We start from the raw sequence: 15826 nt of genomic DNA on the forward strand, positions 1-15826 counted from the left end.
TATAATGCTAATTATTGATATTTAATGATAGAACTTTAATAATTAGAATTGAAACTTGGTAACCATGTATGAATGCGTAGTCATTTTAACTGAATTTAGGACTGGTGGTGCTTTTTTGGTCATTCAGTGTTTCTGTAAAAAAAAAAAAATAATAATACGAATTCTACTAAGAACAATGTAAAACGCACTATGAATTAATGAGCTGTTGGATTCATGAATATTAATCAGGTTGTGTGCGTTCACTTGAACTGATTTGCTGAAATCAAAACGGGGATGATAATAGGTGAGCGCCAGCCAATGAGATTGTCGTTTGCACATTAGTTCCGCCTACTACCGGAGAACCCAGCAGTTCTTAAAAGCTGAAGAATTCCAAAGGAACTCCATTATTTTGACAGGAAAATAAAAAAAGAAAGAAAATTGTTTACATGTAGCACATCAGTTCTGCATGGAATGTAAGACTCTCTCGCTCTCTCTTTGTGCGTGAGAAAAAGGCAAAGTGATGGCGAGTCGTGCGCCTTCACACTAGAGTTTACGGTACGTCAAATCCAGGTATGCTGCGAATTCATTGAGATTAATTGAAAAAAAGCACAGATCGCTTGACAGAGAGTGAAACTCTGAAGTGCTCAATGTGTTTGGCGAGTGGAAATGTATCTGTGCTAAACTTATACTTAGCCTCCAACTCTCACACTGGCGAGTAAAATCTAAGAATTTGTTAGCCAGTGGCTAATATTAGACATCATTTATTTGCCCAGAGTGAAGATTTAGTCGCATATGCGAGTGATTTATGCAGTGTAGGGGGTTGGTGCAACAGCATGAGCAAACAAACAGCAGACTTATGAATAAAGGTTACACACTGAATTTAGGACCGCATTATTCTTACATTGTGCAATATGGTTATGTGGGGGAAACTAAATAGGCAAGACACTAATTCTGGCTGACGTGCCACCAGCAGTGTTACAAATGCCATGCATAATGAAAACTAATACAATCTGATTTCTTGACCCCCTTTGTCTGGTGATGGCTTGTGTAAGTTAGAAGAATGGGGTCAGTGCAACAGATGAACATTGTTTTCTAAGGATTGCAAGCTCTCACTGTTTTCTGGCCTGCTTAAGGTGGAGTTCCTCTGTGAGAGAGGTGCTGATGTCAATAGAGGCCAGAGGTCATCCTCGCTGCACTATGCTGCCTGTTTTGGCAGGCCACAAGTAGCCAAGGTAAAGTGTTTGACTCTTTTTGTAGTTATTATACATTGTTTTTAATGTATTGTATTTATTTTATGGCAAATGTTTCCCAATAGACTTTACTGCGCCATGGGGCCAACCCTGACCTGAGAGATGAAGATGGGAAAACTCCGTTAGACAAAGCTAGAGAGAGAGGACACAGCGAGGTTGTAGCAATTCTCCAGTCTCCTGGTGAGTCCATCAGCTTTCTTCTCTACTTCATGACAATATTGTTTCCCTTTTTATTTTTGAAAGTAAAAGTTTCAGAAGATTGAAGCTAAAATGTGTTTTGGGGGATTTAAAAATACTTTTTATGCTAATTTTTCATAAAATGTCAACAACGAGGCTGTATGGTGCTATCAGAACATCGCACTTGTTGTTTGAGCTCCTCAAACCAGCCAGACACAGCAGCATTGGCTCAACCAATAGTGTGAATTTCAGGCAGATTAGTTGTTCGGACATCCAATGGAAGATTAAAAAAATATATATTATTTTTGCTACTACTTTGTTTTGAGACTGGTGGCATATAAATTACAATATTATGCTTGAATGCAATCACTCATTAATTTTGTAATGGTGAATTCAATGGGATTTGTTAGATTTTCAAAATAAAGTGTTTCTTGTGGTGTTTGATATAGGAGACTGGATGTGTCCTGTTAACAAGGGTGATGACAAGAAAAAGAAGGATGTTAATAAAGAAGAGGAAGAGGGCAGTGAGCCGAAAGGTGACCCTGAGATGGCGCCTACCTACCTGAAAAGGCTGCTCCCAGTATTTGCACAGACCTTTCAGCAAACCATGCTGCCTTCAATAAGGTGAGGGGCTCTAGAGGACCATCAGTGCCAAAGTACAATTTCTAAAAGAAAACCAGTGTAGTAACTTTTTTGTATTTTGTTGCCAACTGTCAGTAGGACATCAGTGCTTTCCTTTCAATGATGGTTTGTTTGTTTGTATAATCTCTTTCACAGGAAAGCTAGTTTAGCTCTGATCAGAAAGATGGTGCACTACAGTTCTGAAGTTCTTCTTAAGGAAGTGTGTGACTCAGATGCTGGACACAACTTGCCCACTGTACTTGTGGAAATCACTGCGACTGTGTTGGATCAGGAGGTTGGATATTTTAGTCTTTCCCTCCTGGTGATCTTTTCTGAAATTTAATAGGGTTGAAGTTAAGTCTTACTGACCTTTCTACTTGTTTTTCACAGGATGATGATGATGGTCACCTGCTGGCACTGCAGATCATTAGGGATCTAGTGGATAAAGGAGGTGATGTGTTCTTAGATCAGCTTGCCAGGCTGGGTGTCATTAATAAGGTGTCCACTCTGGCAGGACCCACATCAGATGATGAAAATGAGGAAGAGGCCAAACCTGAGAAGGTCAGACTCAACTCATTCCACATTTTCTTCTTTATTGTTGTTTTTGTGTATCTAAAATGTCTGTGTTGATGACAACATTTTCTTGTCACTGTTCAGAATTTGCTTTAAAATAAATCAGTCCGTCTTATTTTCCAGGATGATGAACCACAAGAGGATGCCAAAGAGGTCCAGCAGGGGAAGCCTTACCACTGGAGAGACTGGTCCATCATCAGAGGCAGGGACTGCCTTTATATCTGGAGTGATGCAGCTGCTTTGGAGCTTTCCAATGGCAGCAATGGTTGGTTCCGCTTCATCCTGGATGGTAAACTGGCCACCATGTACTCCAGTGGAAGCCCAGAGGGTGGCTCCGACAGCTCAGGTAGGTCTCCTGCAAACAAACCGATCGATCAATAAAAGAACAGACCTATCTTGGCAACAAATAAATGAAACGGGATTGCTTATTGTTAAATTATGATTGGCTCCTGTGAGTTATAGAAGCTGATATTTTCTTTCCCTCCTTCCTATAGAGAGCAGAAGTGAATTTTTGGAGAAGCTGCAGCGTGCCAGAAGTCAGGTCAAACCGGTGACAGCCAGTCAGCCCATCCTCTCCACACAGGGTCCCACCAAACTCACTGTGGGGAACTGGTCTCTAACTTGTCTGAAAGAGGGTGAGATTGCCATCCATAACTCAGATGGCCAGCAGGCCACCATCCTCAAAGAGGACCTACCAGGCTTTGTGTTCGAGTCAAACCGAGGCACTAAGCACTCTTTCACTGCAGAAACCTCTCTAGGTAAGTTTGGGAAAAATAGTTTAAAAGCATCGCTTTTGCCAGTATCTTTCCTCAGTCACTCAATTATTGGGTCCTTTGTTGTCACAGGGTCTGAGTTTGTTACTGGCTGGACTGGTAAGCGAGGAAGAAAGCTCAAATCCAAATTGGAAAAAACTAAACAAAAGGTATGATTACTTGTGTATTCCTTTTATCCTCTAGCATTCTTATCAATGTTGATGATAAATTTGTTGTCCCCCCCTCCCCACAATATTTGTGGAAACCATAATACTTCAGGATCCCCTTTGAATAGGAAGTTCCAAAAAAAATTTTGATTTAGAAATATTTTAAATGGCTTTATAAATGTCTTTACTGTGACTTCTGATCAATTCGATATGTCCTTACTGAATAAAAGTATTCATTTGTTTTAAAAAACAATCTTACTGACCCCACAATGACATTACCCAACTTTCTCTTTCCACCTCTGTGTCTGTAGGTAAAAACCATGGCCAGAGATCTGTATGACGATCACTTCAAGGCTGTGGAGAGTATGCCGAGAGGTGTAGTGGTCACTCTAAGAAACATCGCCACACAGCTAGAGTCTGCTTGGGAGCTACATACTAACAGACAGGTAGAATTAAGCTAAAAACTTTATCTGCTCATAGAATATACTTTTGTCACAATTTATATTAGTTCCCATTTAATTGGGGTCAAAAAGACAATAACAGTGAGTAAGAGTTTGCTTCTTGTTTCTTCAGTGCATTGAAGGTGAAAACACATGGCGAGACCTCATGAAAACAGCTCTGGAGAATTTAATAGTCGTTCTCAAAGATGAGAACACCATTTCTCCATATGAAATGTGCAGCAGTGGCCTCGTGCAAGCACTTTTTACTGTCCTCAGCAATGTGAGTCATGCACAATTTAACGTTCAGTTGTAAACATTAGGGCTGGGTAAAAAAAATATTGATATCTCTATGATCGATTCTCATTTTTACGAAACGATATCGATTCTTAATCCCGATAATCGATTAGTCTAACCTGTTTTCAGTTAATGGACGGAACGTTGAAGGGCACTTCCCATCCTTTATATCGCAATAAGCATTGTGCTTTGGTACTTTTAATATGAAACAAAGTCTCAGATTTCAAATTATGTTCATTGAATTGAAGTATTCAAACAATAAATGCTGTTTTGGCGCTGTTTAATGTGTAGTGACAGATCGCTGTAGTGCCTCAGTTCAATAAAAGTGGCAGTGCGAGGCGCACGTGAACTGATCATCTCCTCCACATTAATAATACCAGCTTCTGCACAAAATAAACATGACTAAACATCCTAAGGTAAGTTAAAAGAAAGAGTACAACTTTACAATCCATATCTTGTCTCATGTAATCGCTCAATCAGTGTTTCAGCCACGCAAAGACGTCAATATAACAGCGTGACCATAAACTCATTAGTCAGCTAGAAAAATAAACTGTAGAGAGGTGTATTTTGCTAAATATATGCACCATATAATATATTAATTATAACTTTTACTGTTCTTCAGTTTAATTTATATTTTTTATGATAGCCACCATTTAAATGTTTATATTTAAAAAAAAAACTAATTGAAGTAGTAATTGTAACTTTTATTATAAAAACGTCATTAAGTGTAATTTAAGCAGTTGTATAGCCTAAAAAATCAGTCCGTTTTAACCTTCAATATTATAGTAATGTAGTAGCCTACCAACTGACTCATGTATATTTTACAGCATTAGTTAAGAGATTTTTGTTTTCTTGAGAAAATTTTGCATGTGTACCAGATATATATCCAAAATAATCGATATTGAATCAAATCGAATTGGGAATCTAATCTAATTGCAAGCTTGTGAATGAGAATTGAATCGAATCGTGAAATTTGTGTCAAAACCCAGCCCTAGTAAACATGTCTACTTATATTCCAAATACTCATTACCCTTTTACTTACTACGTTTTCCTCACAGAGTGTGGAGCTAGACACGAAACATGATTGTAAGCCTCTGATGGAAAGAATAAATGTGTTCAAGACTGCATTTACTGAAAATGAAGATGACGAAAGGTAAACTATCTTGTTACTCATAACGGTAATTGATCCAGGCACAGCATGCAAAAGTAATCTCTTCCCTGTATATCTGAGTCTCAACCAGCAGCTTACTTGTCTGATTTGAACACAATGAGAGAATTTGTTTTCCTGTAATCTGTTTGTCTAACATTTAATTTGTTTTTGTCCTCTAGCCGACCAGCAGTTGCCTTAATCCGCAAACTGATAGCAGTGTTGGAGTCAATAGAGCGGCTACCTCTCCACTTATATGATACACCAGGCTCAACGTATAATTTACAGGTCAGTCTCCATGTTTGTGTATATTTTTAGTTTGGTGCACATGAAACCGTGACATCTTTCATTATGAATGGTAATATATCATTAAAATCTTTTTCTGTTGTGTTAGATACTGACAAGGAGGTTACGCTTCCGCTTGGAGCGTGCTCCAGGTGAAACGGCCCTGATTGACCGAACTGGTAGAATGCTAAAGATGGAGCCGCTGGCCACTGTTGAGTCACTGGAGCAGTATCTGCTCAAGATGGTAGGAAAGCTTTTTTGTGTTTATTTCTTCTATTATTCTATATTTACTCAGCTGTATCCCCACAGGCATCTGAGAAAAGGTCATAAATTTGTCTAATCCCTTTCCCCAGGTGGCCAAGCAGTGGTATGACTTTGACAGGTCCTCATTCATCTTTGTTAGGAAGCTCAGAGAGGGTCAGAGCTTCACCTTCAGGCACCAGCATGACTTTGACGAGAATGGAATTGTGTACTGGATTGGCACCAATGCGAAGTGAGCTTCTTTGTCCTTTTTTGCACCATCATTTAAATAGATTTAATTATAATTGTTCATTCTTACATTATGATATCCGACATGACCCATTTAAACAAAATGTTATGCATAAAGATGGCTCTTCTGTTTGGCCACAGGACCGCATATGAATGGGTGAACCCCGCTGCTTACGGATTAGTGGTTGTGACTTCCTCCGAGGGCAGAAACTTGCCTTACGGCCGACTTGAAGACATCCTGAGCAGAGACAGCTCCGCCCTCAATTGTCACACCAACGATGACAAAAACGCTTGGTTTGCCATCGATCTTGGTTTATGGGTCATCCCCTCTGCATACACACTTCGCCACGCTCGTGGATACGGTCGATCCGCCCTCCGGAATTGGGTATTTCAAGTGTCCAAAGATGGTCAGAACTGGATGACACTCTACACCCATGTGGATGACAGCTCTCTCAATGAACCGGGGTATGTGTGTTATAACACTATTTTAGAGTATGCTGTTATTGTGCTCTGCCTACCTTGACTTGATCATATGTCTTTTTTGTGCACCTACTAATATGTCTTATTACTGCCTTAGGTCAACAGCCACATGGCCTCTGGATCCATCCAAAGATGAGAAGCAGGGCTGGAGACACATTCGTATTAAACAGATGGGGAAGAATGCCAGCGGACAAACACACTACCTTTCCCTGTCTGGTCTAGAGATCTATGGCACTGTTAATGGTGTCTGTGAGGACCAGCTGGGTAAGTGCCAATAGTTTCTAACACTACACTGACTCATTGTAATCCAATTATAATATTTATACTTCAAAGAGATGTTTGTTGTAAGCATATGAGTATATGCCATGTAACCGATCTAATTGCAGTAACCTAATGTCATTGATTTTTCTTTTGGAATCTGGCTCCCAAAGCACCACATGGCAACACTGAAGACTTAGTAATGTGCTACTCTATTTCGGCATACACTAGATTTGGCTTTAAAGTTATGATGTAGCAAAAGATATTTTCTTCCATATTGTGGCGAACAGCCAATGTAAATGTATTAAAAATGTAGGGCAGGGACTTATCTTATCCATTTGTTTTTTAATTGTATGAAGATCTGAATGTGCGTTTGTCTTCTTTAAGAGGCAGGGTTTAAGTGGGCTAAATTATTAGAGACGTCCAATCGCCAGAGAGAAAATCTAATTATGACATTTTGATTAAAAATAACATGGTTAAAAAAACGAAACGTATGCATGGTTGAATTGTTCACAGTAAGACAATAAAAATCTCCATTTTATGCTGAGTCATCTCATCACGATAGCATTGGATTATGTAAATTAAATGATTAACACATGAACTGGGAACGGAGTCATTAAAAGGGGCTATTTAGCAAGCATGTTATTTTAATTTGTCTACACTATCACAAAAGAAAAAATTACCATCATTAATTGCACTCGGTTTTAATTAGAGACTGCTTTGTCTCTGCTCATGTTTCCAATCAGTCAAGATTTGTTCTGCATTGTCAGGTAAAGCAGTGAAGGAGGCAGAGGCCAACCTGAGAAGGCAGCGCCGGCTCTTTCGCTCGCAGGTGATGAAGTACATTGTACCAGGGGCACGGGTGGTGCGCGGTATAGACTGGAAGTGGAGGGACCAGGATGGCAATCCTGCTGGAGAGGGCACTGTGACAGGAGAGGCTCATAATGGTGAGGACCGGTGTCACTTTTGTGGCTCTTAGTGTGTATCCAACCGTTGATAGCTTGTATAGGACAGCACAATGTGTAATGCTTATGCCATAGCAGATTTCTGTACAACAGTGTTCAAGGCATCTCTGCATCGGACCACTACATGAAAAGTTCTTTGCTGGCCAATCGACAATGGAGTTCAGTGGTACTTCAATGTTTAAGGGAAACAAATTGTGAACATCAAGTGCATTTGCATGTTTTGAGAAGCTTTCTGCAGCAAATCCATCACACGTGAGGGTGGGGAGATGGAGTTACCCATTACTAATGTTCACACAGTAAAACAGAACAAAAGTTAAATCACATTGGACTTGTTTTCCCAGCATGCCTCAGAGGGACTGCTTTCAGATCAGCCCTTCTTATTTTCAAGTATCTTACAAATACTTTTAGTTAAAGGTAAGGTTAGGTATGACTGGACTGATCTGAAACCAGTCTTTCTTCCTGTGTTTACTTCTAGATGTGGTGCTTTCCTCTTGCTTCTATTCTGCATGAATAAATAATAAAAAAATCTGTTTCACACTCTGAAGTTCAGTGATAAGTGTTAGATTACTGCTTTTTGCTCCCTGCTTCTGTCATTCCATACTTTTTTGTTTTTATTAGTTTACTATTTTGAAGTGCAACCTTTATCCCTCCCCCCCAACTTAACAGGTAACATTTTTGATGTCCTACTCGTATTATCTTAAGCATCCACTCTGTTGCTATTGATTCTTTGGGCAGCCATGTTTCAGTGTGTAAAACAGCCTTTTTAACCTGTCTCCATCAGTCAAGCCAAGTGCATGTTGATGTCACAATTTGCAAGCTCCGAATGAACTCCATTGCACAAGTGTATTTGACACTGACCAAAATGATTCTTCTTTTCTTTTTCTTAAGTGGCTTCGTAGCTTGGCATTTGCAAAATTCTACTGCTTTTTTTTTTATTTGTCATTTTCTGTGCTTCATGTTTCTACCTCACTGCTTCACCTGGACCAGAGTGATTTGGGTTTCTTCATGATGATTGTCAGTGTTTTGAATATGAACTGGAGAGGTTTTGCAGAGATCTAAAAATCAATTTGACCCCATCCAATGATTTTGGTTTATTCTGTTATTTCTGGTCCAGTGTCGAGCAAAAGCTGTTTGTCTTTGACTTGCTGCGGTCTTTCTCTGCTCTCTTGCTGGGTCTCACCCGTTCATATCCCCCCCCTCCCTCCCCCACTTTCCAGGCTGGATTGATGTCACCTGGGATGCCGGTGGCTCAAACTCGTATCGTATGGGTGCGGAAGGGAAGTTTGACCTCAAGCTTGCGCCAGGGTACGACCCTGAGTCAGCGCCATCACCCAAACCTGTCTCATCCACTGTTGCAGGAACGCCGCAGTCCTGGAGCAGCCTGGTGAAAAATAACTGTCCAGACAAGGGTGGCTCATCCTCCACAGCGGGGGCCAGTTCCTCTAGCCGCAAGGGTAGTAGCAGTTCGGTGTGTAGCGTGGCCAGCAGCAGCGATATAAGCCTCAGCTCCACCCGAGTGGAGCGCAGAGTCGAGAGCCTGTTGGAGCAGGGAATAGGCATCGTCGGAGGACCCCCGGGGGCGGAGGGACAGGAACCGATAGTTGTGCTTTCCACAGCTGAAGCAGGCTCTGCCTCCAGCACCAGCACGCTAACTGCAGACACAGGAAGCGAAAGTGGCGACCGTAAAACACCAGCACCCGATGGCACTTCAAGACAGTCGGCCGAGTCAACGGCCATCTCTATGGGAATCGTGAGTGTGAGCTCGCCGGACGTCAGCTCTGTTTCTGAGTCATCTAGCAAGGACGCTGCATCCCAGAGGCCCTTGTGCTCCGCCACCAGTGCGCGGCTCTCCGTTAGTTCACTTTTGGCAGCTGGAGCGCCTATGAGCTCCAGTGCCAGCGTCCCCAACTTGTCCTCTCGAGAGGCCAGCCTGATGGAGTCATTTGTTCGCAGAGCACCCAACATGTCTCGCACCAATGCCACCAACAACATGAACCTGAGCCGAAGCAGCAGCGACAACAACACTAACACGCTGGGACGCAATGTAATGAGCACTGCCAGTGAGTACCTTTTGGCTGCCCATTTTTCTAACAGCCAATACCAGGTTTAGGTCAGTGGCTCTCAACCTTTTTGATTCCATAGATCTTTATTGTCCACAACAATATTCGAAGGCCCCTAGCCCGAGTTTTGTTTTTCAGAATTGTTTTAATCTATGGGCACTCCTAGTTAATGCAAATTTAAAATTACAGTACAATACAGTAGTCAAAATTAAAATAATTAAGTTTCAGGATTTCGTACGTTTTAGAGGCTGAGACTAAATTTGTCATTTACTGAAAAGGGATTTTTTTTTTAAACATATTTGTGACTCAATTTCAGCAAATATAAATATAGTTATAAGATTTTATTAATTTACAAATCACACTTTTAAAATTATGCTACATTATATATTAATGGTTTTTTTCTAGATAGTGGGAACCCTGACTCTTCTTCAAAGAAAACAAACAGTTGACGAGGGGGGTATTTAAAAAAAAAAAAAAAGAAAAAAAGTCTTAAGCTTATTTTAATGCTTGTTTTGTCTTAATTTAAATTATTTAAAGTACCCCTAGTGGTCCCCAGCTCCCTTGTTGAGGACCACTGGTTTAGATATCTTAACCTTTTGTTTTGGATCAGTGACTTAAGTGGAGGATTATTATATTTGATAATCATGCGGGAGATGTTCTCAGAAAAATTTGAGTTAGGTAAGAATTGCACTCTGAAACATGTAAGTATAGAAGAGAAATAGTAGTATTGCCTGTCAGTTGCAACCATTTCTTTGCTGTGCATTAGACTGGATTTGCATTAAAATATAATAACATTTCATTTACAAGCTTGTCTGACCTTTTCAGGATATTTTCTCATGATTATGTAACAGCAATCATTTTGTTATAGGAGTATTGAGTTACATCCTGCTCTGGATTATTTAACTGTTTTGTGAATATTAACATGACTAAATTCTTTTTGCATTGATTTACATATTGCAGCCATTTGAAGCATGATTAGTTTGCAGAGCAAGCTTTCAGTTTTCAGTTACCTGCTTATTTTGTTCTTTTTGGAGACTAATCACAGTTTTTGGGTTTTGTTTGCAGCTTCTCCTCTTATGGGTGCGCAGAGCTTTCCTAACCTTACAACCACTGGTACCACCTCAACTGTTACAATGTCCACCTCCATAGTAACCAGCAGCAATAATGTAGCCACGGCAACTACAGGTTTGTCCGTCGGCCAGTTGCTCAGTAACACGCTGACGACCAGCCTGACCTCTACATCTAGTGAAAGTGACGCAGGTCAGGAGGCTGAGTTTTCCCTCTATGGTAGGCCATGTTACATTTATTATTCACTCTCCTTTTCCTCATCCTCTGTTGTTCTATTATATGCCCTGTTTCAGCTGACTTTTTTTTTTTGGCAGATTAATCTCTAATTTGATGTTTTCGCTTATTACTAAACTAATTTGCAGTCTTGTTCTCTGAATTCATCTCCTTGATTTATGTTTTGCAGTATGAAAGCTGACTATTTTCATTGATTTTCTGTCACTCAGACTTCTTGGACAGCTGTCGGGCCAATACATTGCTTGCCGAGTTAGATGACGAGGAGGACTTGCCAGAGCCAGATGACGATGATGATGAGAATGAGGATGACAATCAGGAGGAACAGGAGTATGAGGAAGTTCTGGTACGGTCCAGGGTCAACCTTGGTTACCACGTTCATATTCATAGGGTAAAACCTGTTGTAGTTTCAATAATAGTACAGTGGAAATCCTTTATTTTTGGTTTTCTTCGTGTCCTCCTTTCTGGGTTACCTGAAAATTTGTTTTTTTTTGTTTGTTTGTTTTTTATTTGGTGAATAGTGGTGAATTTATTGGTTAGGAATGTATTTGGTGTTTCTGTTTTTTTTTTTTTTGCTCGTTTACCAGCATGGTTCCTCTGTGTAGCATGTCTTTGGTTAGGTGAAATATGTGTTTCACATTTACAAGCAGTTGAGCATTATGTGTAAGAGAGCTTTACTTTGCTTTTTCAATGGTGGCCTGAAAGGAGGAAGAGGAGTATGAAACCAAAGGGGGTCGGCGCAGGACGTGGGATGACGACTTTGTGCTGAAAAGGCAGTTTTCTGCTTTAGTACCTGCATTTGATCCTAGACCAGGCCGGACTAACGTCCAGCAAACTACTGACCTGGAAATCCCTCCACCAGGTACTGTTGATGCTGTAGAAAGGGGATACATTTTTATCACTCTGTTGGCTGCAGTGTTATTGCAGTATTATTTTCAAAGTATTATTGTATACATTACATTTTATATATATATATATATATATATATATATATATATACTGTATATATAAATTCAATTTAGTAATTTTTTTAACTTAAATTTTTTAACTTAATTTTAAGTAATTTTATTTCAGCTTTAAATTATTATTGCTGTTTAAATTAGTCAAAACTATTTTTAATAACAGTAAATAATAAGACTGGTTGGCTGCTGAGTCAGACACAGCAATCCATTGTGATTCATGTTTAATGTGCTTACAGGTACACCTCGCTCAGAGGTGCAGGAGGAGGTGGAGTGCACGCCTTCACCCCGTCTGGCTCTCATCCTGAAAGTAGCAGGTCTAGGGACAACACGAGAAGTAGAACTACCTCTCAACAACTACAAGTCCACCATTTTCTATTATGTCCAAAAGCTTCTCCAGCTCTCATGCAATGGTGCTATTAAACCCGACAAGCTTAGACGCATCTGGGAACCTACGTATACGTGAGTCTATCATTTCATAGTTGTTTTTTGTATCAAAATAATTCCCCTTTTGTCATGTTTTCTACTAGACATCTGTTAATAAACATTTTTGTGTTTGTAGGATAATGTACAGGGAGTTGAAGGACTCTGACAAAGAAAGAGAGAGTGGAAAGATGGTAATGACACGTTTTTAACGTCTCCGCTCCACACTATCTCTCTACCTATCTTCCTTTCATTCGCTCTCTTCAGCTCATTAAAATCTTGGCTGTGATTTTTCTGTGGCTGTCCCCAATGTGTAAATGCTCCTTCTCAGTAAACTGTCTGTCAGCCGTCACTAACCTTAATGCCAGGAGACTGTTAAATGACTCCCAGTGGTATCTATTGTTAAATGCACGGGCCTTTCTAGTGGTTAAACCTACTGTAATGCATGTGTATTGCGTGAGACTTTACAATCAGGAAAGACCAACATTTGGTTCTTCCTGTTGTAGGGTTGCTGGTCTGTAGAGCATGTGGAACAGTACCTTGGCACAGATGAATTACCAAAGAATGACTTGATAACCTACATGCAGAAGAATGCAGACTCAACTTTCCTGCGCCACTGGAAATTAACCGGCTCTAATAAAAGTATTAGGAAAAACAGAAATTGTTCGCAGCTCATAGCTGCATACAAGGTATAGAATGCCATCGGATGTGTATATGTATCTATACATACCATCTTTATTTTCCCTTCTCTGTTTTTCAAGTATTTTTCTATTTCTTGCTTGACTGTCACTTGTGAAGCCACCTGTTAGACAGTTGTTGCTGTCCTTATGTACATTTTAATGCCTACATGGGTGTAAATGTTGTACCATGAAAGTTTTTGGGTGTCATTGTGGACTTTGTTCTCTATTTGGTTTGATTTTTAAGTTTTTGTTGTTGTCTTTGGCCATAAACTATATAATTTTGTAAGAATGCAGTAATTGCATTGTTATAGGTCTGTTGTGACTGTTATAAAAGGGTTGGGAGGAGTAGTTTGTGTTAATAGTATGTATATGGTTTTGCAGGACTTTTGTGAGCGTGGCTGCAGATCTTCAGGCCTGAGTTCAGGGACGTTGTCTGCCACGCAGAGCTGTGACATCCTGAGTGCTGCACGCGAGCAGGCTCAGGCCAAGGCGGGCTCAGGACAGAGTGCCTGCAGCGTAGAGGACGTAGTGCAGCTCTTGCGCATCCTCTTTACCATCGGAGGAGAACCCTCATCCGGCCGCACACTACAGGAAGGTAAGGAGATAAGTTCATCCACACAGCATTGTCTTTGTTTTTTTCATTAGTATGCATTTAAAAGTCCAATTTCTTTTAGATGTGGAAGAGCTGCAGTTCAATGCATCACCTGAGGAATTCACCAGCAAAAAAATTACAACCAAAATCCTGCAGCAGATCGAGGTAATTTGATGTGTTAATTATGCATGTTATATACATTGTAGAGTCAGGGATATTTTTTGTTGTTTGTTTGAAAGAAATTAATACTTTTATTCAGCAAGAATTCTTTAAATTGATCAAAAGTGACCGTAAAGATTTCTGTGTTTTTGTTTTGACTTGTAGGAGCCACTGGCCCTGGCTAGCGGGGCTCTCCCAGACTGGTGTGAACAGTTAACCAGCAAGTGTCCTTTCCTCATACCATTTGAAACCCGGCAGCTTTATTTTACCTGCACTGCATTTGGAGCCTCCAGGTCTGTGATTACTGTATTGAAAGAAATTTTTACTTCATACAATATTCTACAATAATAAATCTGTGAAACAGTAGTTTGAGAAATTGCATCTCTGTCTAGGGCTATTGTCTGGCTCCAAAACCGAAGAGAAGCCACTGTGGAACGTTCCCGGCCATCCACAACGGTTCGCCGTGATGATCCTGGCGAGTTCCGTGTAGGTCGGCTCAAGCACGAGCGTGTCAAGGTCCCTCGCGGAGAGAGTATGATGGAGTGGGCTGAGAGTGTGATGCAGATACATGCTGACAGAAAGTCTGTACTGGAGGTAAACGCCACAACATAATGTTTGCAAAAAATAGTGGGGTCTAAAAGTCCGAGACCGCTAGTGAAAATTTAATTCCACTACAAATTGTTGTCAGTATAACATTTTGAAAAAGTTGAATTGATACACATTGTATTAAGATGTATTTTCAACTATAAGTTGTCAGCAAATTCTTTAAATTTAGATAAAAATCAGGAATAAGTAGCTATAGTACAAAATTATATGTACAATTATAAAATAAAACACTAATTATGATGCCGTTCGTTATAAACAACATAGGCCTAAAACATTTAGCAATGCTATAAATTATATGTTGTGTGCATGCGAGAGGCTTCGGCACAATCACAGATATAGTCCTTACCACAGTGGAAAAAAACTCAAATAAATTGTGAAACTGTAAAGGATTTACTTTTATGTATACTCACAATCAGGGCTCTGAACTGGTTCAAGGAACGAAAACTGGAAACGAACGAAATTTTGACAGAAACAGAAATGAAATCAAATGTAATATTTCCGAACAGAAGCGAAAATTTTAAATGGCCATTAACTGGTTAATAACGTTATTTTATCGTTCCATTTAATATTTGAAATTTGCTGTCAACCAATCACGGAATTCCAGTAGTACGGCCTATGCAAATGTGACGCTGATGCCAACGAGTGAAATGCCCACTCAGCTGTGAACTCATCATAGGTAAGTCACAATGGCAATGCACCGGCGTTAGAGTTTATCCAAGGATAGTGTAAGAAGGATTCAACAGATCACATGCACCTGCAGTGCTTCTGTGAACGGAGAAAACAGAAAAACTAGGCTTACATAAAAAGGAATATAGGTATATACACTAAATATATTTCACTTAAATCATTGACAGATTAACAAAACACACAACATATTTTTGCGACATTGCAGCCTGCTCATTTTCAAAATAAAATACACATAAAGAAACAAATAAAAGGTTACACTGCTCAGTTGTACAAAATTTGTTGCGTTCAGTGTGACCAGCACCTCACTGTGCTGATATAGCCGATGTAGAGGATGATGTTTTACGTTGATGGAAGTTCAAAGCCTAGCCTATAATAAATAATATTTTAGCATCCAGATTAGTGGTCGACCGATATATCGGCCGATATTTGGCATTTTTTAAATATCGGCATCGGCCGATAAGTTTTCCTGTTTGGCCGATGCGTT

The 15826-nt window shown here is 40.0% G+C and overlaps 1 protein-coding gene across 7 annotated transcripts in view; it reads left to right on the forward strand.

Moving 5' to 3' along the window:
* The window catches only part of hectd1 (HECT domain containing 1), a 39700-nt gene that overhangs the window by 11475 nt on the left and 12399 nt on the right, over positions 1-15826 (forward strand). For 2 of the 7 annotated variants that reach the window (XM_016498522.1, XM_016498521.1), the window contains 28 exons: positions 1113-1211; positions 1295-1409; positions 1856-2030; positions 2184-2322; positions 2418-2588; positions 2724-2946; positions 3095-3358; positions 3446-3522; positions 3831-3965; positions 4093-4239; positions 5312-5406; positions 5583-5688; positions 5795-5929; positions 6039-6178; positions 6316-6639; positions 6752-6918; positions 7683-7859; positions 9095-9937; positions 11003-11224; positions 11449-11627; positions 11942-12098; positions 12435-12657; positions 12758-12812; positions 13125-13307; positions 13680-13893; positions 13973-14055; positions 14215-14342; positions 14442-14643. In XM_016498522.1, the coding sequence (XP_016354008.1) occupies positions 1113-1211; positions 1295-1409; positions 1856-2030; positions 2184-2322; positions 2418-2588; positions 2724-2946; positions 3095-3358; positions 3446-3522; positions 3831-3965; positions 4093-4239; positions 5312-5406; positions 5583-5688; positions 5795-5929; positions 6039-6178; positions 6316-6639; positions 6752-6918; positions 7683-7859; positions 9095-9937; positions 11003-11224; positions 11449-11627; positions 11942-12098; positions 12435-12657; positions 12758-12812; positions 13125-13307; positions 13680-13893; positions 13973-14055; positions 14215-14342; positions 14442-14643 (5178 nt within the window). The remainder of the gene's footprint in view (positions 1-1112; positions 1212-1294; positions 1410-1855; positions 2031-2183; positions 2323-2417; positions 2589-2723; positions 2947-3094; positions 3359-3445; positions 3523-3830; positions 3966-4092; positions 4240-5311; positions 5407-5582; positions 5689-5794; positions 5930-6038; positions 6179-6315; positions 6640-6751; positions 6919-7682; positions 7860-9094; positions 9938-11002; positions 11225-11448; positions 11628-11941; positions 12099-12434; positions 12658-12757; positions 12813-13124; positions 13308-13679; positions 13894-13972; positions 14056-14214; positions 14343-14441; positions 14644-15826) is intronic. The other 5 variants (XM_016498523.1, XM_016498524.1, XM_016498526.1 and 2 more) reach the window with 5 other exon arrangements.

Source organism: Sinocyclocheilus anshuiensis, unplaced genomic scaffold (assembly GCF_001515605.1).
Source record: "Sinocyclocheilus anshuiensis isolate Anshui unplaced genomic scaffold, SAMN03320099.WGS_v1.1 scaffold446, whole genome shotgun sequence".
NCBI lineage: Eukaryota > Metazoa > Chordata > Actinopteri > Cypriniformes > Cyprinidae > Sinocyclocheilus > Sinocyclocheilus anshuiensis.